The sequence below is a fragment of the Ovis aries genome, chromosome 21 (assembly GCF_016772045.2).
Source record: "Ovis aries strain OAR_USU_Benz2616 breed Rambouillet chromosome 21, ARS-UI_Ramb_v3.0, whole genome shotgun sequence".
NCBI lineage: Eukaryota > Metazoa > Chordata > Mammalia > Artiodactyla > Bovidae > Ovis > Ovis aries.
In genome coordinates, this window is record NC_056074.1 from 43,703,861 (window position 1) to 43,730,823 (window position 26,963).

Genomic DNA, 26,963 nt, shown 5'->3' on the forward strand with positions numbered 1-26,963 from the left:
CTTCCTGGGACTGGGACCCCTCACCCCAAACCCGGTGCCCCACTCAGCAACCACCACCCCCACTCCAAACCGGGAAGTCACAGGCCAGGCTGGGCACTGTCAGGACCAGAGCCACCCCATCTGAAGGCTTTAATAGCTGTCTGAGAGCGTGGGCGGCCTTTGCAGGCACGCTCGCCCTAGGAGACATTTTATTGTCGAGAGGAAGGCATAAAATAAATATCCGACTCCTTTTTGTCCTTTGAAGCTTTTTTTCCCATTCAGTCCTTAGTCATTATGTGACAAGAAAATTCACTGGTTCCCTGTGAGGTCAGGAAGTGTGGCAGGACCGTTCGGAGAGCTCGGGGCGGTGCACTCGGCCGGCTGGGCCCTGTCTGCGCCGCACCCCCGCTCCCACGGTGTGGGGAGATCGTGCAGCAGCAGCTTGGTCTGCAGGGGCTGGCCCGGCACAGCAGACCCCGGCCCGTGCGCACAGGGCCGACAGGCCTGCCACTGCTCCTCAGGAAGCAGGCCAGGTGTGGGGAGCTCTGGGAAGGAGGCCGAGACCCCAGAGACAGCCTGGCCTCACGCCGGGTGCGCGTCTCCCAGACTGGCAGCCAGAGCGTGACTCAGGCAGTGGGAGTCTGAGGACAGCATCTCCCCTCTTTGGTTGCTGTTCCCAGAACTTGCCAATCTCGACCCAGGGATAGCGGTTTATGATGTGAGCTCAGGATGCCAGCCCTGACTTCCATCAGGAACACTGTGCCTGCGGGCAAAGTGCTGGTTAGAGAGGCGGACGCCCCGCCCACCTCCCGGGAGCCAGCGGTCTGTCAGGATAGTCTTGGGACATAGGGCAGGTTACCCTTCTTATGACTCAGCCCAGCGTCTCTGAAGCAGAGCCCTGGTTTAGGAAATTCATCCATGGGTCTGGTCAGAAAAGGGCCAATGAAGGAGTCTTTGACCTGGGGGAGAGACTGGCTCCTTAGGCCCCACTCAGTGGTGTAGAAAGGCCACGCGTGGTGAAGTTTTGTGCAATGGATGTTTGAATACATGTTGTTGTTGTTGTTGTTGAGTTGGTAAGTCGTGTCCAATTCTTTGCGACCCCATAGACTGCAGCCTGCCAGGCTTCCCTGTCCGCCGCTATCTCCCAGAGTTTGCTCAAACTCCTGTCCATTTAGTCGGTGATGCCATGCAACCATCTACGTGAATGACAATAAAGTACTCCACCCACCCAGAACCAGAAAGTTAAAGGAATCTGGCTTCTGTCCCCTCCAGGGTTATTTTGGGCACAGGCAGGAGAAAGCTTGTCCCTTTGTTTGCTAATGACACGAGTTCACTGTGCTCAGGGGTTTAATGAAGGCAGAGATCAGAGTGGCTTAGACGTGGAGGGGACTTCACTCCAAAGTCGGAGAGACTCTCGGCGAATGGAAGGTGGGGCGCCCCCAACAGGGACTGCTCCATCCGCCTCCCTCCCGGTCCTGGAGGGACGGCAGGGCTGGCGGCCCTGGACACCCTGGCTCGGGAGGCTCAGGCTCCCCTGCAAGGGCGCTGACAGCCCCGGGCCAGGCCAGGCCAGCACTGTCACATGGCCAGGGTTACGGACAGCGTTCACTGGGGACTCTGGGGCCCCGTCTGACCTCAGCCTCCGCTCGCTTGGCGCCTTGGACCAAGTGTGAAGTGTGTGTTCCGCTTGGAGCCTGGCCCAGCCAAGTCTGTAGGATGGCCAGTGCCCCCACGCCCTGCACCATGCTGCCCCACCGCCTGTCCCTCTGTCTGCTCCAAAGAGCAGGCGCCTGTTGCTCGTCTTTATTTTGGCTGAAGGCAGTGAAGGGAGAGGCTGAGGGTTTTAAACCAGCAGAAACAGGCTTTTTGTCTGGCTGGCATTGTTTAAGCTGGCAGGGCAGAGGGCTGGGAAGCCGTGGGGCTCACGGGCAGGCAGAGACTCAGGCCCTGGCCTCCCAGCCCCGCCCCCACCCTCAGGCTCCAGGCCCCCCACCCAGTGGTGCCAGGCCACAGGCTGACAACGGTGTGTCCATCCACCAGTCCCCTGAGAGGGGCCGGGGTCACACAGGGTGGGTGTCCTGCCCCTTTTCCTTTTGGGAGAAGCCCCCAGAAGAGCAGAAGCTCAGGGAGGACGAGAGATGGGCCCCTCGAGTCCGCGCCTGTACCTCCTTTTGGTCACTACAGCTGCCATCACTCTGTTCTTCCCACAGTAGTGACGGTGAATGAGAGGATGGTTTAAATACCCCAGTGCCATTCCCAGGGCTTCCTGGACATTCCCTTGTTTAAGCCTCCTGACAACCCAATAACATGGGTTCTCGGGGAATTCCTTGGCGGTCCAGTGGTTAGGACTCAGCACGCGCGTACACTGCCATGGACTAGGGTTCAATCCCTGGTCAAAGAATTAAGATCCTGCAAGCCATGTGGCATGGCCAAAAAAAAAAAAAACCCCAATATGCTCAAACAAAATGCCGTGGCCCTTTAAAAAAAAAGAGCTCTGTAAGTCTCAGCATGCCCACTCTATGGATACGGAAACTGCTGCTGCTAAGTCGTTTTAGTTGTGTCCGACCCTGTGCGACCCCATAGATGGCAGCCCACCAGGCTCCCTTGTCCTTGGGATTCTCCAGGCAAAAACACTGGAGTGGGTTGCCATTTCCTTCTCCAATGCATGAAAGTGAAAATTGAAAGTGAAGTCGCTCAGTCGTGTCAGACTCTTAGCGACCCCATGGACTACAGCCTACCAGGCTCCTCTGTCTATGGGGTTTCCCAGGCAAGAGTACTGGAGTGGGGTGCCATTGCCTTCTCCATATGGAAACTGAGGTCCAAGGAGTTCAAACGACCTGCCCTAGGCCACACAGATCCCGAGCAGTGGAGCTGAAATTCACATGCAGAGCTGGCTGGCTCCCGAGTCCTTGCTGCCCTCTGAACTGTGTGTGCCTGACCCCCCCGACATACATGTGTTCACAGGCACACACACGTGGTCACACACACACACACACATGCTTCCCCACATGCTCCGAGGCAATAGCCTTGCCCACCATCTGTCTTTCCATCCGCCGTGCCTGACGCCGTGCCTGCCACACACGGCAGGCACACGCTTTCTTGGTGAGTGTCTGGGGAGAGCTACTGTGAGAAGAAAATTGAGTGGAATACCTGCAGTGCTGCCAGAGGAGGGCCCCCCGCAACCTCTTGGCAAATGCTCCCCAGTGGCTGTGGTCCAGCCAGGATCTGTGCATAAGCTCAGGTGCATCCCAAAATTTTTCTTTAAAGCTATAAAGCAATCACCCTATTCACCCCCCGCCCTTCACCCAGAAAGCCATCTAACCCCTGGGAATCCACTCCTGCCTGTGCCTAATTATAGCTCAGCGTCTTGTCCAAGTAAGCAGGGAGGAGAGGGGCAGGGCAGGGCACAGCTGGTAAGGCCATTTGCTGGCCTCTCTCCTCATCTTCCAGGAGGAGGAACCGAGTCTGAGGCTCAAGGACCAGCCCCGGGCTCACAGAGAACAGAAACTGCCCCTCAAGTAGCCAAGCCAGGCCTCCTGGCCTCAGCAGGGAGCCCTCCTGTGGCCTCTGGGTGGCAGCTGAGAACTGGGCAGGGATAGACAGGCTTGACAGGGACAGAGCCCTGGACGCAAGCCCCACTCTGCTGTGTGGCCCTGGACAAGTAATGTCCCCTCTGTGGGTTTGCTTCCTGCTCTGTGAAAGTGGGATTGTAACAGCCCCAGAGTTGGTCCAGCCTGGGTGGACACTCGGTGCCCACGTCTCCTGCTCACATGGCTGATGGCCTTTAAATACTACACTTTTCAGTATTAGTAAGAGAGAGTCTGAGAACTGGCAGGGCGGAGGAGGAGGGCCCTGGGCATCGCAGAGCTCCCCACGGTCTCCAGACTTCGTGTCTGCTCAGCAGAATGAAAGCCTGCCCTGAGCAGGGCCCCATCCTGCTCAGGGGTCACCCCTCATTTCCAGGGTGAGCCCGGCCTGGTGGGACCACAAACCCAGGCAGCTTGTGGGTGTGTCCCTTCTGATCCAGCCACCTGCCTCCTGAGAGGAGGTCTGGGTGGACCACGTCTCCATCTTCTTATGGGTCCAGAGTGCCCAGCGAGGCCCTCAGGTTGGCACCCAGGGCACCCCCAGGGGTGGACTGAAGCCCGCAGGACTGGCACTGAGCAGGTGCTGGGTGCAAGGCCAGCACTCAGGAAGGGCATGGCATCCTCGCGCCTCGACTTCTCTCCTCTTTCGGGTCTCCTGGGCCTTGTCACGTCAGGACTTGGACGACATTCACCATTAGCACTGCTTTGACAGGGCCTGGTCATCAGAGGGAGGCTGCTGGGGACCTCGACTTCTAGGGGCAGCTCCAGGGCAGGCCGTGCATCCCACTGCCCGGGGCCACCCCAGAGATGAACACTTACGCAACCTTGTCCCACCCCACAGAAGGTCCCATGGGTCCACACCCAGGGCCACCCACAGAAGTTGCAGGCTGGGTACAAAATTAAAGTGTGGGACCCTGTTCAAAAGTCACTAAGACTATAAGGTAAGGGGAGCAGAGAGTGGGAAGCCAAGCTGGGGCCTTGGGTGGAGAAGAGAGACATGGGCCCTGGTGGAAGCCTGCTGGCTAGCCGACCGAACCATGTCCACCCCGGCAAGGACGGCATGGCTCCGGAAGGTGCTGCTCCACGGGGGCCAGCGGGGCCCTGGCTGCTGGCCGGGGTGCTCCGGGCTGTCCTCTCTTCCAGCATGGAGATGTGCGACCAGAGACACAACATCACCATGTGCCCGCTCTGCGACAGGACCTGCAGCTACTGGAAGATGAGCTCCGCGTGCGCCACCGCCCGCGCCAGCCACCTCTTCGACAACCCCGCCACCGTCTTCTTCTCCATCTTCATGGCCCTCTGGGGTAAGCGAGTGCCACTTTGGGGCAGGGGCGACCTCGGGTGGCCCCTCCCTTCCTCCCTCCCTCTCCTCGAGGTTACCCGCAGGGGCATGTGCCAGGAATGCACATGGGAGGAACGGTCAGCTCCCATTCCGTCTGCTGGGCAACCGGGGGCTATACTGGGTCACAGATACACACGACCATAGATGCGTCCAACCAGGCCAGGAGCCCCTCATAAAAAGTCTTGGAGGGTGATTTCTCCCGGAAATGGAGCTCTTTCCAGGGCTAGGCTCTGTTGGCTCAGGAAGGGCAGCTGCTTTTGAAGAAGGAGAGCCAAGGGTTCTGCCTTCCTTCCACCGTCCTCCCGATGATGCTGGGGAAGCTGACCCCGGCCAGGCTCTGGGGCACATCTCTCATCACCCCTCAGCACCCCTGTGGGTGCCCATTTCACAGATGATGACCTCAAGGTCCAGAGAGAGTGGGTGTGAGTTGTCTGGGATCACCCACCTCCTGATCTGCCATGGCCTGTGCCCTTAACCCCTGAACTGCATTGCCACCTGGAGTCCAGGGCAGATGGCTCCTCCCCAGAGTTCTTCCGAATGCAGGTCCTACCTGGTACCCATCTCAGGCTTGAGGGGATGTGGGAGGTGGGTAAGTGGTGGCTGGATGAATCTCCGCAAACTCCGCAAACGGATGCATCTCTGTTTCTGGGTTAGCCGACAGGCCTACCTCCTCCTCCATGGCCCCGTGTACAGCCTTTGCCAGCAGGGGATTCAGGGCTTGGGCACCCATGTGCTGAGCCACCACCCGGGTGGTGAGCCGGGTCTTGTGAGAGCCCCCGTCTTTGTGCTCAGGGGTCCCAGATAGTAGGAGATGGAGCTGCACAGAGAGAGCAGTAGAGGGAAGGGTCAGGACCTCTGAGAAAGGGCAGTCAGGAGGGGCTGCCTAGAAGAGGCCTGAGCGTCTTGAGCTGGGTTCTGGAGGTATAAGAGGCAGGGGTGCTGAGACGTGGGACAGATGGACTGTAGGCACACAGAGGGCTGTGCTGTCACCTGCTGAAGGGCAGCCCCGGGCCCCGCATACTCCATGTGTCCTGGTGCTCGGTGGGCCCTGGTGGGCCGGGGGGTGGAGGGTGCCCCTAGCCAGCCAGGTGTGCGGCTCTTACCTGTCAGTGCAATTGAGATCCACAAGGATCCCGTCAAACAGAGAATTTCAGTACAAGCCTCCATTACTAAGGGGAGTGGAGACCCGCCCTTGATCTGAAGAGGACCCCTCAGAACCTCAGAATCCTCTGAGCTGGGGCCTTGGATTCCCCTGCAAGCCAGGGGGAGTTTGGTGGTGACAAGAGAGAAGAGCCAACCTCCGCGGGCAGCAGAACAGGACTGATGCCCAGGCGGTGGCCTTCGGGCCCTCACACTTCCAGAACCCTCTCCCAGCCTGAGCCTGCCCTGCTTGGCCCTGCAGCCTCTCCTGCTGCCCTCGCAGTTGTGTTCAGACTCCATCAGTGTTAAGGGAAGGCTGAAGGGGCTCAGTGAGCCCAGCAAGCACCAGGTGCTGGCAGGGGGCTAGGGTTTGTCCCATTTTGGCCAAGGCTTCCTGGAGCCAGGGGCGTGGGGTTCAGCCCAAACCGTGAGATCTGGAGGCTGGTGTGTAGAGGAGCCGAGGGTTGAGTCAGGGGTCAGGGGAGAGGGGGAGAGACTGGCCCATCCTCTGGGCTCCTGTTCCAGCGTTGACCACCGGCCAGGCCCTCTGGTGTCCGATCACTGCCTGATCACATTTCTGCACTTGTTGGAAACCGGGGAGGATGGGTCCTGGTGAGGGTCTGAGCTGTAGCACCTCCTCTTAGAAGAGGTACATGCGCCGACCACCTCACTCCCATCCCATCCCCATCCTCAGATCTGAAGAGGGGCTTGGTGTCCTCATCAGAGGCCCCTTTTGGGCATCTTCTCCACCGAGGTCTTGTGCCCTGGGCACGGCGTGCCTCTGCCTGCTTGGCTAAGGGGACCCAGTTTTCATAGCAGCAGGCTCCGCACACCACCGGCAAGCTCTGTTCCCTCATCCAGGATCCATCGGCCTGGCTGGTGGCCAAGCCAATACCTACTGTGGTCTCCAGGTGACCCAAGAGCAGGCGTGAACATACGGTGCTCAGCACCCAAGCCACTGGAAGGTCATTCAAGGACACTTGTCCGGTTGGTCCATGTGTGCACTTTCACACCCCCAGGGGACTCCAGTGCAGCCCTACCACTGCCCCATCCTATCATTCAGCCCTCAGCTTCCTCGCCTGTAAAATGGGTGTGGGATAAGGATCTTTACAGCGGGCACAAAATCTCAGCCAACACTCAGCACGTACGTGGCTGACTCTCAATAAACAGTCTTGCCCTTGTGACCGCGAACCACCGGCGCGGCTGCCTGCCACACTGCAGGAGTATGAGACCGGGTAGATGTGCCTGGTGTGTAGGGCGTGTACCAACTGGTATTTAGTTAAGTGTCTGTTCTGGGCTCTGGGGAAACCATAGGAGGTGAAAACCGCTGTGTCCACTGCCTTCATCCAGCCTACAGGAGGACATAGCAGTGCAGAGGCCCTGTGGCGAGGCTGCAGGCCTGTTGGAGGAGCCTGCAGGTGCAAGGAGCAGGCGGGACCCCGGAGGCCAGCACGGGCCCCAGGGGACCTCATGTTCACCGGGCGGACTAAGGAGCCAGCGCGGCCTCTGCTGTGTCAGAGTTTTTCTCGTCTTAAACTTGTGTCGGAGACGGTGACTGATGCACAGAGCAGCTGGGGAGGTGGTGGAAGGAGGCTGAACCGGCTCTGACGGGGGCGGCAGGGGGCTTTCACTGCCACCCGAGCTCCAAGGTAGACACTCACCCGCCCGCGGGTGACAGCGTGAAGCCGGTTTCCATGAGAGCAGACAGAGCAGAAAGGAAGACTGTGGGGACGCGCAAGAGAAGCAGTTAGGGGCCTCTCACCCCCTCCTTCCCTGTGCTGGGCTCCCCAGCAGTGCCCCGTCTGTTCCCACTGTCCTGCCCAGACGCCTGGGAACTGCTTCTCCAAACTGAGGGCCCCCAACAGAGGAGACTGACCATCCCAAAGGGCTCTCCTGCCTGCCTTATTGTGAGCTAAGGAGATGCCTTGGGCTTGGCCAAGCAGGTGTCACCTGGAGGTCGAGGGGTACAAATGACACCCCCCCCATCCACATGAAAATCACCCCGCATCCTGCCCACCTGGGCATGACCCGTGGCCCAGAGGATCCCCTGCTTGCCATCCACCTGCTGTGGCCCAGACACGTTCACCTCTGCAAGCATCTCTGGGCAGCACGTGGCTTACAGGCTCTCTGTCCTCCTCTGCAAACGTCTCCTCCTCCAATCGGAGCTCGCTTCAGCTGAGAGCCTGGGAGCCGATAAAGTCACAAGCCATTTGGACACTAATCACCCCATTTCCAGCTTCAAGAATGACCTTCCATGGTCAGCCCCAGGGGTGGTCTTGCTCCAGGAGCCCTGAGAGCTCGGCCGGATTCTGGCCACTGCCCATGTCTCAGCGAATCCTAACGTGTCACACGCCTTCCCTGTCACCTGCAGGACACGCCTGGGTGCTGCACCCACAGAATGAGCGTGGTCCTCAGAGCGCCTTCCTGTGCGGTCACCCTGAATCTGAGAAGGCCCGGTTAGTCAGTGCCCTGGTTGTTTGGGAAGAGTCTAGGGTGAGACTTGTCCCTCCCTCATTGGCTCAGCAATAGCCTGTAGCCCGTGGACACTCAGGTAATAGAGATACCAGAACCGTCCCTCCCCCAGGCTCTAGGGAGCTCCAGGCATAGCTTAACCATGAACTCAGTCATCATGGCACAGGCTGGTCCTCCCAACGAGGCAGAGAATGAGAGTCACAGGTCACCCACTCAGGGTAAGGGAGAGATTTCCAACAGAGAGTGCTGGACCAGGCTGGGTTGACAGGTGGTGAGCACCTCATTCCAGGAAGGTGAGGTCGAATCAAGCTGAGGTCGCAGGACTCCTTGCCAAGGCTGCTGCAGAACATGGGGAAGTGCCGTCTGTGTGTGGTTCAAGGTGGCTTATGAGAACATTCCTGACCCCACACCCTAGCTCTGATGACTAATTCTGGGATCAGTCTGACTGTAAATGCAGGATTGATGGCCATCAGTCACTGAGCTGATCTGTCTGTGTCTGGCATGGGGCCTGATGCTCCTTGTCCTTCATTCTACTGGATCCCCGCAGCTGAGAAGTTGTCCTCATTTCACAGGTGAGGAAAATGGGGCTCCACTGAGCCCGAGCCCGTGCCCTCCCCTGTCCATTCCTGTCTCTTTGGGCACTGTGTCCATCAGAACCATTCCCCATCCCTTGCCCGCTGCCCTCTGCTCATCACCAGCCTCCATGACTTTCCTCAAAATCTCTGATGGGCTCCCTTCTTCTCTGATCAGGGCCTGGGCAGCTCTGAGCTGAGGCTGGAGAACCTCCTATCTGAGCACAAAGTCTCCCAGTTCCCCTGCTCCAGGGTGGGGTGGCTGGCCCTGCAGCAGGCACACAGTGGAGCCCACCTGTGCAGCTGTGGGCTGGGTGGTTTGGTCCAATTCAATGCCCAGCTGGGTTGGCTGTGTGCCAGGATGGCTCGTCAGAGGGTAACAGTGCCAGCCACCGGCCAGACTCAGGCTCAAACCTCAGCTTGGTCCCCTAACAGCTGTGTGACCCTCAGGCAGGTTGCTCCACCTCTCCAGGCCCCAGCTCCTCCACTTGTGAAATGGAGCTAGTGACCCAACCCACCTCAGAGAGTGGTTGGGAAGGTCGAATGAGTCGCGCCCTGTGGGGTCTTAGGGCTGTGCCTGGTGCTAGTTGTCACACTGCGCTAGCTGTTACATCCGATTGGTGGGCGCTTGCTTTTTGGAAATGTGAAAACGGCCTAGATAGACCCTGTGAGACTGGAGCTCAGACCTAACCTCTCACCTTGTGCCTGCGGGCCTCTGTGAATTGTAACAACACTGGCTTCAGCTGGCTGGTGCTACTGCGTGTCGGGCACTGTTCTGAGCCTCTTGTGTATGGAGACTCATTCATTCTCCCAGGGACTGTGAGAGAAAAACAGGCTCTGCTCCTCCATTCAGCAGATGAACCATTGAGGCAACTTTCCCAGGGTGACACAAGCTAACAAGAGGCAGAGGCAAGGGACTTTCCTGGTGGTCCAGTGCTTAAGACACTATGCTTCCAATGCAGGGGCACAGGTTCGATCCGTGGTTGGGAACTAAGATCCCAGTTGCCCTGTGGTGCAGCATGACCAAACCTTTTGTTCAGGGTGAAGAGGCAAGACCTTGAACCCCAGCAGTCTGGCTTCCCAGCCCCACACATGTGACCCCTGGGCTCCACTCCCTTTGCCAGTGGTACCAACCAGCTCTGGCTAACGTATGCCCTTATTCCTGGCAGCACGACCTTAAATTCATTCTCTTGCCTGGACTAGCTTCCTTCCGTCCCTCCAGGCAGTCAGGCTCCCTTCCCACTCCAGAGGGTCACACAGAGTTCACTGGTCCCCACAACAGCCCTGGAGAGAAACCCTGTTATTCTCTGATGAGGACATGGGAGCACAGAGAGGTTAAGTGACTTGCCTGAGAGCACACAGCTAATAGATTCGTAACGGACATGACAGATCCATGCCCTGGCCCGCCTGCCTCCATGGTCCAAGCTAATGCCCTGGTCTCGCCTCTCTGTCCAGATATTTCCCCGCCCCTTCCGTGACCTCCTGGGAAAGCAGAGATTTACCGCAAGCCAGTGGTGAGGGGCAGATAGGCAGCAATGCTGTTCAGCCCACCAGCATGGCAAGGAGCTGGTTGGATTTTGTGCACTCTCCATGAAGCCAGCTTGCTCACAGCAAACTTGTTTATTGAGCACGTACTGTGCGCAAAGCAGCACCACCTCATACCCTCAAAGGTGCTGGCCAGCACTCACCAGCAGCCCCGTCCTTGGAAGAAACACAGACGGCTGCATCCTCCTCTATCCAAGATTCAGGGAAACGGGCAAGTCTGTGCTTCCACTGTCCACCCCCCTTCCTCCAGCTCCACTTCCGCTGTGGGAGACCACAAAGGTGCCTGTCTGTCAAGGGCAAGTTCAGTCTACATGTTCCCGTTTGGGGCGGGGGTGAGGGGGAGCAAAAAAGCCAAACCGCTCCCAGGAAGCACTCAGGGAAAGAGGAGTTTATTATAAATCAAGACAAAATCAACAGGAAAGGGCCTGCTGGGCTAGGAGGTGCCCGCTGACTCCCCGCCCCTGCCTGCAGTGTAGAGGAGACACAGTCCCTCTGTCCCCAGGCCTTTCACACTTGCTGTCAAGTGTAATTAGCAGCAAGCTTGCCATTGTAGAGTAGGGTTTTTTTTTTTTTTAATCCCTTATTCAGTTACTTGTTCATTACCCTCTAAAGGATCATTTTCGCACTGGTGTTTCTTCTCCCACTGTGTCCTTTCTTTTCCTGACCTCCAGCTGTGAACGTTTCTTCTCGCTCAGTGACAGAGAGCGACCCCAAACCTGTTTCTGCCCTTGGCAGGGCTGGGTCACTGCCCCAGGAGTCGCTGTGGCAGCTGTTTCCATCTTGTTTCTGCTCCGCCATGGGGTCTAGCTTGCCCAAGGGGGCCACCCGCTGGTCCTGGAACCCTGTGCTTTGGCTGAGCACTCCACTGCCTGGGATTTATAACAGTTCAAAACCTCCAGTAAAGTGTCAAGACGAAGCAACTTTGAGCTCCATTTAGCTGTTCGCACCAGGATCAATTTTCTGAAATTATAGCATAATAATGGGGTTTTCAAGGCTTGTCAGTTCCAGGCAGAACAAAGCGGGTTATTGGATTTGAGCCCGGCTGCAAGGAGCTGTAAAGAGATGGTCCCAGCGTCAGTGGAATGACAGGTGTGGTTGAAACCCCTCCCGGGGTCTGCGCCTGAGGCTCTGAATGCAGTTGGCAGGTCACCGGCTGAGTCATCCGAGCGGGGCGGAGACAGAGACTTAATCTCTGCTGGAATTCAAAGGCCAGCAGCAGGTTTGTGAGCGGACACTTGTTCAGGGGATTAAATAAGTAGAATCAGTGAGACCATGAAGGGTCAGGGCCTTTGTGCAGGTGGGAGCCCCAGCTCCCCTGTGGGCTGACAGGCAGGTTCACACCGTCGCCTGGTCCCTGTAGCCCAAGGAGACCCATCCCTGCTCTCCACGTGCGGAGAACGTGCACTGTCAGGAGCCAGAGGTTGGTGAAGCTGTTCTCTGCTCTCGGGGGCTGCACTTTAGGAAGGATGCACCCTGCCTGCTCCGGCGCCCTGGTGGCTCAGGAGTGCCTGGTCCAGGTTCAGAAGTCGAGACCCCCGGCCCACAAGGAGCTTGGGCCTCACAGGGGAAACGGCGCCATTCTCTGGGCAGCTGCAGAAGCACCCAGCCTCGGTCAGAGCCTTCCCTCCATGGCCTCTGAGATTCCCACGGCAGCTTGAGCGGCCATGATGTCCCAGCAGAAGACAATGGGTAGGGGACTTCCCTGGTGGTCCAGTGGTTAGAACTGGGCTGCCACTGCAAGGGGTGCGGGTTTGATCCCTGGTGGGGGAACTAGATTCCACATGCCGCAAGGCATGGCCAAAAAAAAAAGGAAATATCCTGCAAAAAAGACAGTGGGAGGGCAGAACCAGGAGCATTTAATGACGCGTCCAAGATCATCCTTTGTCAGTAGCCGTGCTTCAGGGGAGGAGGGTCTCAGGAAGGGGGGCCAGCAGCCAGCCACGGAGACGTCAGAAACGGGAATTAGGGTTAGGCCTAGGAGTGAAGGCAGTTTGGACAGTTCAAGCAGGGCCCAAGGGAGGTGGGATGGGATGTGGCCTGGGAGGAGAGCCGAACCAGAGACACGGGGTAGCTGGAACACGGACTGACAGCTCATCTGACAGACAGAGAGGTGGGTGGAAGGGAGGGCAGATGGTGGGTAGGTCAGCGTGTCCAGACGCGTGTGTGGACAGGGCCAGCCCCAGAGCTCGCACAGGATGCAGACTCGGGGTCAGCGTGGTGCCCGGAGTATGTATTTGGGCAGGCCCCTGCCGTGGGGGTTCCAATACAGCCCATAGTCTGAAAACCCCTGGGGGAAATGGACAGCTTGCCCCCACCTGCTGTAACCGGGCGGGTGTGTCTTTCTGGTCCATTTTCTCTGCAGCCCCAGTGTGCGGCAGGGAATTTAAACGCATAAGCAGGATCTGCGCCCATCGTTCCGTGTTTTGCTTTCTAACTGAGGTGAAATTCACATGATGTAAATTAACTGTCTTAAGTGCCCTGTACAGGGCATTTGACACCTTCCTACGCCAAGCCAGCCTCACCAGCACCCGCCGGGTGGAGACCCAGTGCCCGTTTAGCAGTCTGTCCTCCTTACCCTGCCCCCATCCCTGATAGCCACCAGTCTGCTTTCTGCCTCTGTGATGGATGTGTCTGTAAATATTCTGGATGCTTTGTATATACAGGACCAACCCTGTGTCAGCATCTTAATGAGAGGTGGTGAGATCCTGCAGGTGGGCCAGGTCATAGGGCTGCTCCTCTGTCCAGCCCTCAGCATGCGGATGCCCCACCCGAGGCCACACAGCGGGCACTGTTATCAAGCCCATGGTACACACACGGAGACTGAGGCTGGCGGGTGGGGGGCGATCCCGGGCCAAGCCCACACCTGCTTCTATCCGAGGAAGACCCAGTGTCCGTCGCTTGCCTGCCACCTCTGGGCCCCTCTACAAGAACGCGTTTTACCTAATGCTTCTCGTTAAGACATGTTTGCAGGAAGAAACTCAGCCACCCGCTCGCACCCTGGCCTGGGTTCGCGCTTCACTGCTTGTCTTTTGTGTTGCACTGCCTTCTGGGCTTGGATTTAGGGATGTGAACTTGTTTCTTCGGCCCCCTTGTGTGGCTCCTGAAGTCGAGGGCCTCTCTTCTTGTCTTTAGTATCCTTGACCACATTTGGCACATGGCTTGTGCTCATGTGGGTGGGAAGCCACGCACCTAATCCCAGCCAATCTTGTGGGGAGAAGTCCTAGACCCAGGTTTCTGCTGTGTATTAACCAATCACCTGACTCCTCGGGGTCTCAGTTTACCCATCTGTGCAAAGGGCTTGCAGGCTGGATGCAAGGAGGTCGCCCAGCACACCCAGCACCTGACACAGACATCGAGTTACGTCTGTGTGATGTAAGAGACCATCACTGGGCCCCTCGAAAGGAAGGGATGGGAGCTCAGCAGGACCCACAGGTGTCCACACAGCTGCCGTAGAGAGGGAGGGCTGCTGGGACACAGCTGCAAAGGAAGCACTCTCGTCTTCCTTCCCACCTCTGCCCAGCCCAGTTCAGTTCAGTCACTCAGTTGTGTCCAGCTCTTTGAGATCTCATGGACTGCAGCACACCAGGCCTCCCCGTCCATCACCAACTCCCAAAGTTTACTCAAACTCATGCCCATCGAGTCGGTGATGCCATCCAACCATCTCATCCTCTGTCGTCCCCTTCTCCTTCTGCCTTCAATCTTTCCCAGCATCAGGGTCTTTTCAGATGAGTCAGTTCTTCACAACAGGTGGCCAAAGTATTGGAGTTTCAGCTTCAGCCTCAATCCTTCCAATGAATATTCAGGACTGATTTCCTCTAGGATGGATTGGTTAGATCTCCTTGCAGTCCAAGGGACTCTCAAGAGTCTTCTCCAGCACCACTGTTCAAAAGCACCAATTCTTCGGCGCTCAGCTTTCTTTATAGTCCAACTCTCACATCCATACATGACTACTGGAAAAACCATAGCTTTGACTAGACAGACCTTTGTTGACAAAGTAATGTCTCTGCTTTTTAATATTCTGTCTAGGTTGATCATAACTTTTCTTCCAAGGAGCAAGCGTCTTTTAATTTCCTGGCTGCAGTCACCATCTGCAGTGATTTTGGAGTCCGAAAAAATGAAGTCTGCCACTGTTTCCACTGTTTCCCCATCTATTTGCCATGAAGTGATGGGACCAGATGCCATGATCTTAGTTTTCTGAATGTTGAGCTTTAAGCCAACTCTTTCACTCTCCTCTTTCACTTTCATCAAGAGGTTCTTTAGTTCTTCCCTTTCTGCCATAAGGGTGGTGTCATCTGCATATCTGAGGTTATTGATATTTCTCCCTGCAATGTTGATTCCAGCTTGTGCTTCATCCAGCCCAGCATTTCTCATGATGTACTCTGCATATAAGTTAAATAAGCAGGGTGACAATATACAGTGTCGACGTACTCCTTTCCCAATTTGGAACCAGTCTGTTGTTCCATGTTCAGTTCTAACTGTTGCCTCCTGACCTGCATACAGATTTCTCAAGAGGCAGGTTAGGTGGTCTGGCATTCCCATCTCTTTCAGAATTTTCCAGTTTTTTGTGATCCACATAGTCAAAGGCTTTGGGGTAGTCAATAAAGCAGATGTAGATGTTTTTCTGGAATTCTCTTGCTTTTTTTTTATGATCCAACGGATGTTGACAACTTGATCTCTAGTTCCTCTGCCTTTTCTAAATCCAATTTGAACATCTGGAAGTTCACGGTTCACTTACTGTTGAAGCCTGGCTTAGAGAATTTTGAGCATTACTTTACTAGCGTGTGATATGAATGCAATTGTGCGGTAGTTTGAACATTCTTTGGCATTGCCCTTGTTTGGGGTTGGAATGAAAACTGAACTTTTCCAGTCCTACGGCCGCTGCTGAGTTTTCCAAATGTGCTGGCATATTGAGTGCAGCACTTTCACAGCATCATCTTTTAAGATCTGAAACAGCTCAACTGGAATTCCATCACCTCCACTAGCTTTGTTCGTAGTGATGCTTCCTAAGGCCCACTTGATTTCACATCCAGGATATCTGGCTCTAGGTGAGTGGTCACACCATGGTGATTATCCGGGTCATGAAGATCTTTTTTGCATCGTTCTTCTATGTATTCTTGCCACCTCTTCTTAATATCTTCTTCTTCTGTTAGGTCCATACCATTTCTGTCCTTTATTGAGCCCATCTTTGCATGAAATGTTCCCTTAGTATCTCTAATTTTCTTGCAGAGATCTCTGTCTTTCCCATTCTATTGTTTTCCTCTATTTCTTTGCATTGATCGCTGAGGAAGGCTTTCTTATCTCTCCTTGCTATTCTTTGGAATTCTGCATTCAAATGGGTATTTCTTTCCTTTTCTCCTTTGCCTTTCACTTCTCTTCTTTTCACAGCTATTTGTAAGGCCTCTTCAGACAACTGTTTTGCCTTTTGGCACTTCTCTTTCTCAGAGATGGTCTGGATCTCTGCCTCCTGTACAGTGTCACGCACCTCCGTCCGCAGTTCTGCAGGCGCTCTATCAGGTCTGGCCCAGTAGCAGGTGGTTTTTCACACTGCTCACCATGCCTGATTATGAACTGAGATCTTGGGGCTGCCTCCAGCTTGGTGTGGGCTTTCCCATTGCTCATATCGCTGGCCAAGCCTGAACATCGCAGCCCCACCTCTTTGCTCCAGAGCAGAAGTGTGACAAACTCAGCACCACGCAGTCCGCCCAGGCAATAGAGCATGGTGCGGTCTGCAGCCCAGCAGAGAAGGCATGCCCAAACCTTGGCTTAAGAGGCTTCAGACTTTTAAAGGAGAGACGAGAAGCCCACGATTAATATAAAATATCTGCATTTCCTAAACATAGCTGAGGCCAACAGGGCTGTCTAGGCACCGACTCCTTGGCTACCAGGTTGTGGCCTCAGGTCCAGCCTTGGTCCTGGTCAAACTGCAAATACTCCTGGGAGAGGGCCTTTGTATCTGTCTGAAGACATTTACAGTAACATTCTAGCAAGAATGCCTGGGTTTCAATACCAGCTGCCTAACTGTAGGACCTTGGTCAAATTACTTACCCTGTCTGTGCCTTCGTCTCCTCATCCATAAAATGGCAATACAACTTTTGCTGTAACCATCAGACTTACAACTACAATTGTTACTCCTTTAAAGAATGTTAAACATGCAGAAGGTCAGTCAATATAATGGTTAAGGGTAGACTCTGGGGTCAAGTAGAAGTCAGTTCAAACCCCACTCCTGCTGTTAACCTGCAGTTGACCTTGGGCAGAGCATGCAATCCTCTGAGCCTCTGTCCTCACGTGTAAAGGTGTGAGTGGAAATCATTCTCGAGTGCATCGCATTGTTTTGAGGGTTCTTGATGTTGGTAAGTCACTAGCACAGAGCATGGTGTAGGATGAGTCCTCATTAAAAGGTGGAGGTTACCACACTGCAGGCTGGTGAGTGGAAAGAGCGGAGGTCTAGGAGGCAGAGGTGGGGGTCGGTGAGCCTGGGAACGGGGAGGCATGGGGGAGGGCGGGGCCAGGGGACGTAACCGGGCCAGCTCCCTGCTGAGCAGAGAGCCAGCTCTCCTCCCCAGCTCAGCCCAAGGTTGCAAAGGAGGCCTTGCCATGCGCAGGCAGAAGCCAGAGAGACACAGCTGTCAAAACACAGTGAAGGAGAGGCAGGCCTTCCAGAACTGGAGGGGGTATGGGAACGGCCCCGACCAGGGCCCTCTGCCGCAGTGAGCCAAGGACACGCTGAGAGGCGGAAGGAGACATCCTCACACATTCCTTCTCAGGAGGCTGCCGATGGGCCTGCCCCACTGGCCACATGCTTCCTCCCGGAGTCCCCGCCACCACGATGCCTCTGCTGAGAGAGCACTTGTGTCTCAGGGAACTACATTTCCCAGGCTCCCTTGCTGTCGGCCAATGGGAGGCCCCGATGGGGATCCGAAGAAGTGAGGTGGGAGAGAAACCAGGGTATTTCTCCTTCTCTCTCCGTGCTTCCAGGAACATCTCTGGCAGAGGCTTTGCCTTCCCTTGGTGGCTCTAACTCTCACCGGAAAGCCCCTCCCTCCGTGATCCTGGCTGCTTCTGGGCACCTCCAGTGTCTGGCCCTGGTAACACGGGCTCCCATTGTCCCGCCGCCCCTAAATTGGCAGCAGCTTCTTGCAGCTGCTGATCTCTGGGTGGTCTCACCATCCCCTGCTTGTTGTCTCAGCTCTTCCGCTATCTATGTGGCCAAGTCCCAGGATGAAATTACCCTAGTCCAAAAGGCCTAAGAGGTTCCTGTCTCCTGGCTGGACCTGGCTGGGGTGGTAGCTGATGCTTGACGTTTACCCATTATGTGCAAATATGTGCAAAACTGTTCTCACCTCACCTTAATGGGTGGGCACGTTCTCTGAACCAGGGAATGAGTCAGATTCATGCCTACTTATTGCCAGGTCCAAAGCCTGCATTCTTTCCTAGTGAAGAATGACACCAGGGAATTTGCACGGAAGTTCTTGCTGCGTTTCTGTCTTGACACCACCATTCATCATACAGGTCATTTAATTCCTCTGAGCTTCAGTTTCCTCATCTGTAAAAGGCAGTACGTTATAGCATCTCCCTCCAAAGATCACTGTGAGGTTTAAATGAGATTAATGCCAAGACAGTTGGATGGCATTATCGACTCAATAGACATGAATTTGCGCAAACTCTGGGAGATAGTGAAGGACAGGGAGGCCTGGCGTGCTGCCGTCCATGGGGTCGCGAAGAGTCAGACACGACTGAGGGGCTGAACTGCACTGAATACTTCATGTATTCAGGCTCTTTGAACAGTGCCTACCGCGTAACAGCGCAAGAATCCAGAGCTCTAGTTACCGTTATGGTCACGCATATCATTCTTCCAACACCCAGACTCTGCTGACTTTCCTGTGTTGGGTGGAAGCATTAATGAAGAACGATTCAGTCAGTGGTGTCCCAAGATGCAAGTGTGTGCTCTTACAAGCCCTCTGTGCATTCAGTGAGCACCCTTGAGGCACTTTTTTGTGCCAGACACTGGGCTTTCTGTGGAGGACCCAGAAGCCGAGACCCCATCCCTGCCCACACACCCCAGAGAGGCCACAGGACATGGGACAGGAGTTATAATGGAAGGTGGCGCGGGCACCATGAGCATGAAAGGTCCCAGGAAGAGCTGGTTTTCTCCTGTCACTGAGGGAATTGATGAGAGGCTTCCTGGAGGAGGCGGCATTTGGACTGTGCTTACTCTGTTGGGAACACGAAGCAGGGCGTAGCACCTAGGAGCACAGTTCAGCAGGCAGAGCACCTGTAGGGCTTGAAGCTTGAGTGAGTGGCCTTGGCTCACCCTGCACTCCTCCTGATCTCAGGACCCCTTCCTGTGACTTGGGGTCCCCAAGATCAATGGAGCAGGATGGTCAAGAACACGAGTTCTGAGACCATCCTGCCCAGGCCCCTCACCGGCTGGCACAGTAAGCTTGCCTGGGACTCAGATTCCCTGTACCTCCATTTTCATCATCTGTAAAATGAGCAATAGACCATCCCTGCCTTTCAGAGTCAGTGGGAGAACTGAACAGTTTAATATTGGTCCAGTACTTGTTGCCCTCACCCTCCAAATGGTACAGGAGGGGAGAATGCTTTCATGTCACCCAGTATCATGGGGCTTCTGAGCCCCTAACCACCTGGTTCTCCTCTCTGCCCTTAGCCGCCACCTTCATGGAGCACTGGAAGCGGAAACAGATGCGGCTCAATTACCGCTGGGACCTCACAGGCTTCGAGGAGGAGGAGGTGAGTGGGCTCAGCAGCTGCGCCCCCTGTGTCCTCCCCCACCCCCACCCCGTTCCTTTCAGAGGGGGAGCTCACTAGGTCGTAAAGTCCAGGCGAGGCAGCTCCCTGTCTGTTGCTCAGTTCATGTCCCTGATGTCTGAATCCCCCGCGGTTGCCAGGGTGACTGCTCAGTGTCTGCTCTAATGTTTTAAATCTCCATGCTCACACGGACACACCACCCAGAAATGTGGTCGGGGATGCAGGCCAAGGCTCACCACACTGATCTCATCCAGTCTGGGAGCCGCACCACGGGTCTGGGGAGGGGGTGGCTGCAACCAACGAGGTTGAGTCCCCAGAGGCGGCCATGAGCCTTCACCCTGAGTGCCAAACCTGCGATTCCCGGAGCCAGCTGTCAGCCTGCAGTCAGGCGTGGCCAAGGTGTGGGACTGATCCTTCACTAACAGAGGGAAGCCATGTGCTGGGCATCTTTGTGTGCCAGGAGAGGGGCATTCCAAGTTGAACAGCCACTGAAGTGGTGGGTGAACCCCCTTCCCCGGGGTTGCTCAGGAGACGCTTTGCTGCTGCCCCATCCTGAATTGCCAGCTCCAGCAGAATCCCTGTGGGATGAGAGGGAATGAACAGGAACAAGATCCCCCGAACAGGAGAGCCATTAGGTTTGGCCATGCTGACCGGGCTTCGTGTTACGGAATCTTTTGCTCAGCTCTTTTAAAGAGAAACCACTCGTGCATTTTCATTGTAATGTGAAAGCCTCTTTCATCATCTCTTTAAATATCCGTATTACTATATTATATATTAATATATCCCTATTATTATATATTGGACTTCCCTGTGGCTCAGACGCTAAAACGTCTGTCTACAATGCGGGAGACCCGGGTTCAATCCCTGGGTTGGGAAGATCTCCTGGAGAAGGAAATGGCAATCCACTCCAGTACTATTGCCTGGAAAATCCCATGGACGGAGGATCCTGGTAGGCTACAGTCCATGGGGTCACGAAGAGTCGGACACGACTGAGCGACTTCACTTCACATATATTAGGCCTTCCTGGTGGCTCAGATGGTAGAGAGTCTGCCTGCAGTGTGGGAGACTCCGGTTCGATTCCTGGGTCAGAAAAATCCCCTGGAAACCCACTCCAGTATCCTTGCCAGGAAAATTCCATGGACGAAGGAGCCTGGCAGACTACTACAGTCCATGGGGTTACGAAGAGTCGGACACAACTGAGCGACTTCTCTCATTATTGTATGTCCCCACACACGTGCCACCTCCAGGACTGAGTTGGTGGATCACTCTTCAGTCAACTGTGTAGCTGTGTGGGTTCTGAGCTGACAGACACGCTAGTTTGCTGGAAGAGGCACCAGCTTCGTGGTGCCAAGATGACCTCCAGGACCAGGTTGTCCTGTTTCAGCATCACCCTTGCTGTGTGACCTGGGGCAAGTTGCTTACCCTTTCTGCGCCTCATGTCCTCACAAACAGGGGTAGAAGAGTAGAGTTTGAGGGGGTCTTGGTAGGTCAGCAGGTACAGAGCACTTTGAGCGGGGTCCGACAGCTGTGAGTGCCCCCGACTGGCCTCCCACCTCCAGGTTCAACCTCTTCCGGCAGCAGGCCTCATCGTGCTGTTTCACAAATGGCGGGGCCAAGGCTGACAGGCCAGCGAGACACGTGTCTCCTTAGGTGCAGAGATAGGCATGGGACGGGTGCTCCATCCCCCATGGAGGGCCCCAGGTCAGCTCTCTGCCAGAGCAGATTCAATAGATTCAAATAGGGTTAGTGTCATCTTACTAATTTGGGATAGACTGAGAATGTGCTTTTCATGACATCCTTGGGGTTGGGACAGTTCAACCTGTTGGGAACCTGTCCCATGAAGTCTTCACCCTGATGACTCAGGCACTAGGTAGTGGGGTGGTGATCAGAGCGCTGGACGTGGGCCCCGGGGGGCGAGAATGAGTCCCCGAGAGTGAGCCCCCCACACTGGGTAGGGCCTCTTCTGGGGCTGGTCACCTGAGACAGAGGGCTAGCCCCTCCATGACATGTACCCCAAGTGTCTGCTCTCGGAGCAGAAGGAAGCCTGTGCCCAGCCATCTGGCCTGAGTCTCCTCTCCTGAGCCTAAGACAGTTCAGCCCAGCACACCATCAGGAACGCCTAGAACACTCCACCTGCAGAAACAGTAACACACGCAGTCACCCTAGGGTAGCATCAGCCTTTGGCAAGCTCTCCTTGTCCACCCACGTCCATCTGCCTTCATCCCGCTTTTTTAAGAATATCACCTCTAAGAGGACTTTTTTCTTAAAAAAAAAAAAAAAACACACACACACACACAAGTAATGAAATCTTTTTGTTTTGTTTTACATTTCTGGTTCCCGGAAGGAGGCTGTCAAGGTTTGGAATTTTTTGTCACTCGTCTGTCTCCTGGGAGAGGGACCTTCTGGCACACCTGCTCTATCTGTTTCTGCTGAGCGGGTCCCTGTACCTCTTCCACGGCGGGCAGGGGTCTCTGCTTCCTCCCCCACCTCCGGGTCTCTCTTAACCCCCGTTCTTCTGTTCCAGTGCCCTTCGCTGACCTGCTCTGGGCTCCCCTGAGGCCCGGTGCCTCTGGTCTGCCCATGCTTGCTGACACTTAACTGCCATCTCTTCTGACCCCGCGGCTCCTGATGGGATGTCCCCAGGGGCCAGTTCACGGCTGGGTGTTCAGAGTGGGCTGCAGGACAGGCTGTAGCCTAGTGCAGACTGACCCACCTCCAGGACCACGGAGCCTGACTCTGGCCTTCCCAGTGGGCTGGGCTTCCCAACAACGGGGAGAAACCTGGATGAACCTCATTTAGGGAGCTCTGAATGGGAAATGGTGCAAACAGGAACTGGCCCCAACGGGTGCCCTGAGGGAATGGCAGGGGTGAATTTGCCACACGTGCTCCTGTTAAGGGTCGCAGACTCGCAGTTCACAAGACTCCTCGCTGACTTGGTTTCTTTCACAGGATCATCCCAGAGCCGAATATGAAGCCCGAGTTCTGGAGAAGTCTCTTAGGAAAGAATCCAAAAACAAAGAGGTATGGTGGCCGCTGCCAGTTGCCTTTCCCAGCAGTGAAGCATTGTATGTCCATCAGCATTACAGGCCAGGGGTCAGCACATGCTGCGCTGATGGAGGGGGCGGCCCCCAGATAGGGGCAGAGAGTACATGTTCAGGCCCTCCCTGCCTCTGTCACAGCGACTCTGCCCTTGTGGGGGGAGAACGACCATAGGCAACAGGTGAAATGTGTCTGGCCGTGTTCCAATAAAACTTTATTTATAAAAACAGGCAGAGGTTGGGGGAAGATTTGCCACACCCTGCCAGAGGTCAGCCTCCCCCTGCTGTCCTGAGGGTGACCTCAAACTTCAGCCAACACCTCAACATCAAGAAAACCAAGTGGTTTTGCAGCTTTTCTTGCTCTGGATGGTCTTGTCCAGCCCTCATGCTCTGCACTGACTGATGGATGGAAGGGTTTGCCCCAACAGGGCCCCTGAGCGGATGGCCAGCTCCTTGCCTCACGCGTAGAGGACGAGAACGAGAAAGCAGTGTTTTTGTGATCCTCCTGAGGCCGCCACCTTTCCTTAGTCTGTGATAAATGCCCTCCCTTCTCCCCAGAACCTCTCGTTTAAATTGGCAGTCACGTTCACAGGCATGCTGTCACAGCCCTCTAGGGATGCTCGGCTGTTCTTTGTATCGGAGGGGTTTTTTTTAATATGACATGGGGCAAGAGCCCACAGGCCCTTGTCAACCTCTCTCTGAGGCTGGAAGGTCAGTCGCTGTAGGGACGGGAACAAGGGCAGAGTGGTCTTTCCAGACCCTGGCGTTCCTTGGCCTCTGGGAGCAACCAGCGCAAACCCCTGCCTTTGTCTTTTCTTACCATTGTGTTCCGTGGACAGAGTTTGCTGGTACAACGTGGCCAGGGGTTCCAGTTACCACAATCCCCCCAACAGGGGGTGGGCAAAGTGGGTGCAGCATAACCCGTTCTCAGACCCCGGCTCCCATAGCAGAAAGAGAGCCCAGCTCAGCCCCCCGCAGCCAGAAAGCGGGCGCACGTCCTTGAACTCGGTGTCCAAGCAGGACCGGGGGTGCAGAGGAAATAACCACAAAAGCATGAGCCTTCACCGTGATGAGGAGACCGTCTTTTCATTTAACCCATCAGAACGTCTGCCCATTGCGTGCCCGTTGCCCTTGGAGGAGCCGCCTTGTGCCTTTGACCCCACAGCTCCGTCAGCGCCCTCTCCCCGGGCTGTGGCTCCCCTCCTAAAGGGAGAGGCGTAGGTGCTGCTGCTCTGAAGCCCCCAGGCCCCCGCTGAGGGCCACCGCGCCCCACCTGAGGTGTGCCATCTGCACCCCCAGGCAGCCCACCCCACAGTTCTACGGCGGCCTCTCCTAGTGTGAGCGAGGATGAGGTTGCACCTCTTCCTAAGGGAAAAGGGGCTTAGTGGCCCGCATCACATCCACTGAAGTCAGAGGCTCCCCCAAACCCGAGCTCTGCGCCATGCCGGGAGCACCGCCCCGATTCCCTGTCACCCAGCTCCTTGGCTTGGACCCGAGCTCTCTGACCACAAGAGCAGGAAAGGTTGGGGTTCATTTTCGCCGGCCTCCGACGGTGAGCTCAGGCCCTGAAGGCCTCCAGGGGGCCATACCCTTGATTTTTTTCCACCGTTTCACTGTCTCCCAACTTAGTGGTTTTAATTTTTTCTCCTGACTATGGCACCAAATTCGTTTAGGGGGAAAATAAGAGATCCCCCCTTGCATGGGTGTTAGGATGCAGAGTGTGGCTTCCTGCACGTTGGTGTCAAATGTGCAGGGTAACCCGCGTCTACATAAGATGCACCGTCTGAACTACGGTCGCCGTCTGGCGAGGGGGCCCCGCGGAACCCGCCAAGCTTCCAGGCTGTTTCCACTACCTCATTGCAGCCTCTCTTTTAGAATGGGCTTCCCAGGTGGCACTAGTGGGAGAGAACCCACCTGCCAATACAGGGGATGTGGGTTCGAGCCCTGGCTTGGGAAAATCCACTGGAGGAGGACACGGCAACCCACTCTAGTGTTCTTGCCTGGAGAAGCCTTTGGACGGAGGAGCCTGGCAGGCTACGGTCCATAGGGTCACAGAGTGGGTCACGACTGAAGTGACTTAGCACGCACGCGCTCTTTTAGGATGTGGAACTCTGCCGTCCCCGATGGGTTTAAGACGCCCAGAGCCTGACTCAGCCCCAGCAGCCGCACAGCCAGGGAGGCACTGGCTTCCCCGGGGGGCAACGGGGACCTGGGCCGCGGTCTCACCCCACGGTGCTCTCTTGTTCCCTCCACCCGCCCCAGAAGCGCCGGCACCTTCCGGAGGAGCCCACAAACAAGTGGAGGCAGAGGGTTAAGACCGCCATGGCGGGGGTGAAATTGGTACATGTCGTGTCATCGGGCGTCGCGCGTCTTCAATGTGTGCAGATGAACCAAAGTTCATTGTGTCTCCTCAGCCGACTCTTGACTGCTGTATTATCGTGTTAACATCCACATCCACGCTCCTTTGCCTTCCTCCGCACCCTTGGGCTGTGACGTGTCGAGGTGTCTCTGCATGGCCACCGTGGGGTGGTGGGCGGGAGCTCGGCTGTCTCTGGGGCTTGTGAATCGTGCCTGCCACAGCTGCCTGCCAGCGGTCCCTGGTCTCATTAACATGCATGCCACCTTCCCTGGAATGCGTGGCCTCAGGGGTCAGGCCTGCCAGCATTCTTTGACCTCATCCATGCTTTTTTTTTTTTTTTTTTGCGTTAAAGATCCACCCCATTCTAGAAACATCCCAGGTTAGTGACAAGCATCTATTTCAGTCCCTCCAGACTCCGCAGTCCCTGCGCCAGAGCCTTTGGGGCCGTGTGTCCCCACCGACCGCCGTTGCTACGCGGCGGGCAGCGTTTGAACTCGTAGTGCTGGTGGCTTGTCTCAACTTGCTCTGCAAAGGAAAATAACTATTATGGTCTGGGTGGTGGAGGAAAACAGCTTAGATCTTCTTGCCGTGCAGATGAGACTTTCAGCCAGGAGACGGAGGCCGGGCTTCTCCCGGAATGAGGGGGGAGGGTCGGTCTGAGCGTTTCATTTAGAAAAGCCTCTGGCGCCATCACACCTTGTACAGAGAAGACTCACATTTGTAGACAACTATTATTCCTGTCATTTCATAGCATCCTTTCATCAGGGATAAAGCCTGGATGTTTGCATTCATCCATCACCTGCAGGGTTTCTGTGTCTTCCCACCGTGTCTCTGTGGTCCACGTTGTTCACGCCCACACTCACACGTGCGCGTGCACACACACTCACACACACACCTGTCCACCAGGATGGTCCCCACTGCTGACCCAGCCCTGTTTCGTGTTGTAGACGGACAAGGTGAAGCTGACCTGGAGAGACCGGTTCCCCGCCTACTTCACCAATTTGGTCTCTATCATCTTCATGGTGAGTCCCGGGAGGCCGAGGGGGGCCGTGTACCAAGGCAGGCGGCGTTTACTGGATGGAGTCAGCCATCCACGTGGCAGTTGTCTTCATCCCAGGCAGGCAGGGGTGGGGGAATTCCACCCTAAAATGGGAAGGGGCCAGGGTTCTACAGTGACCCCCGGGGCTCCCTACACCTGGGGGATAGTCCCTGACACACGTCTTCTGTTCTGAGAGTGACGCATGTAGGTAACTTGTCGTTCACACCCAGGAGTTCACAGGTGTTATTTAAGACAAAACGGAGGGGTTTTAGAGAAGGCCACGAAATGAATAACATAGAGACAGGACAACAGTCAGGACGGGTCTGTGATGCCAGATTCATCCGGACCCTGAGGGTCTGAATAAACCAGCAACACACGGCCAGCTCTCTTTGGAGGCTTTAATGCCCAGGTGATTGGGCCACATCCCTGGAAGGCCTCAGCCCATGTTCCCCAACAGGTCAGCGCCAGCTGTGGTCACTGTAGAAATGACCATCCCCTCATCCATCCCTGGAATTTTAGGTTAGGGTCTTAGCCCCCGACCCTGTGGGGGGCCCTCATGGCCGCTGTGGACCGAGGGTTGGGCTGTGCCCAGTGGCCTGAGGGGCTCACACCCACCTGTCCCCCCCCTCCAACTTGCTGGCGAGGACACAGAGGCCAGAGGTCTCTCCCTCTCCGCAGGCCGTATGCCAGGCTGGCCGTCCACCCTGAGGCCCTCGCTGTTCTCCATGAACTTGGAGACATGCAGGTGGGCTTGTTCTTCCATTGGGTGTCAGGGGCAGCAGCTGAGGCCCTCTAAGCTGAGTAGTTAGAAGCAGAGCGAGGACTCGGCTTCCTCTCACCGTCTTGCACAGTGTTGAGAAGGACATCGCTGATATGAAGAAACCCATAGTGGGGCCCCCAGGACTGTGGAGCCGCTGTGTGCAGGGCTCCTGGGCCTGCAGATGACTCCAGTGGCAGTGGGCCCAGCGCTGGGACACGTGTCCCAGACACACGAGTGGTGCTGAGGGCACCTAGGACAATGCGGGCCCTGCCCACAGCATTGCCAGAGCTCCCCAGCAGGGGACGGGGTGCAGGAAATGGGACTCAGGCGCCAAGGTTCAGCCCCTCCTGGCAGAGAAGAA

At 55.9% G+C, this 26,963-nt stretch overlaps 1 protein-coding gene across 12 annotated transcripts in view; it reads left to right on the forward strand.

Moving 5' to 3' along the window:
• Nucleotides 1-26,963, forward strand: part of ANO1 (anoctamin 1) — a 192,726-nt gene that overhangs the window by 138,345 nt on the left and 27,418 nt on the right. For 4 of the 12 annotated variants that reach the window (XM_042238202.1, XM_060404121.1, XM_027959876.3 and 1 more), the window contains 6 exons: nucleotides 4,710-4,870; nucleotides 19,306-19,388; nucleotides 21,751-21,762; nucleotides 22,356-22,427; nucleotides 24,707-24,784; nucleotides 25,751-25,825. In XM_042238202.1, the coding sequence (XP_042094136.1) occupies nucleotides 4,710-4,870; nucleotides 19,306-19,388; nucleotides 21,751-21,762; nucleotides 22,356-22,427; nucleotides 24,707-24,784; nucleotides 25,751-25,825 (481 nt within the window). The remainder of the gene's footprint in view (nucleotides 1-4,709; nucleotides 4,871-19,305; nucleotides 19,389-21,750; nucleotides 21,763-22,355; nucleotides 22,428-24,706; nucleotides 24,785-25,750; nucleotides 25,826-26,963) is intronic. The other 8 variants (XM_027959877.3, XM_027959880.3, XM_060404122.1 and 5 more) reach the window with 5 other exon arrangements.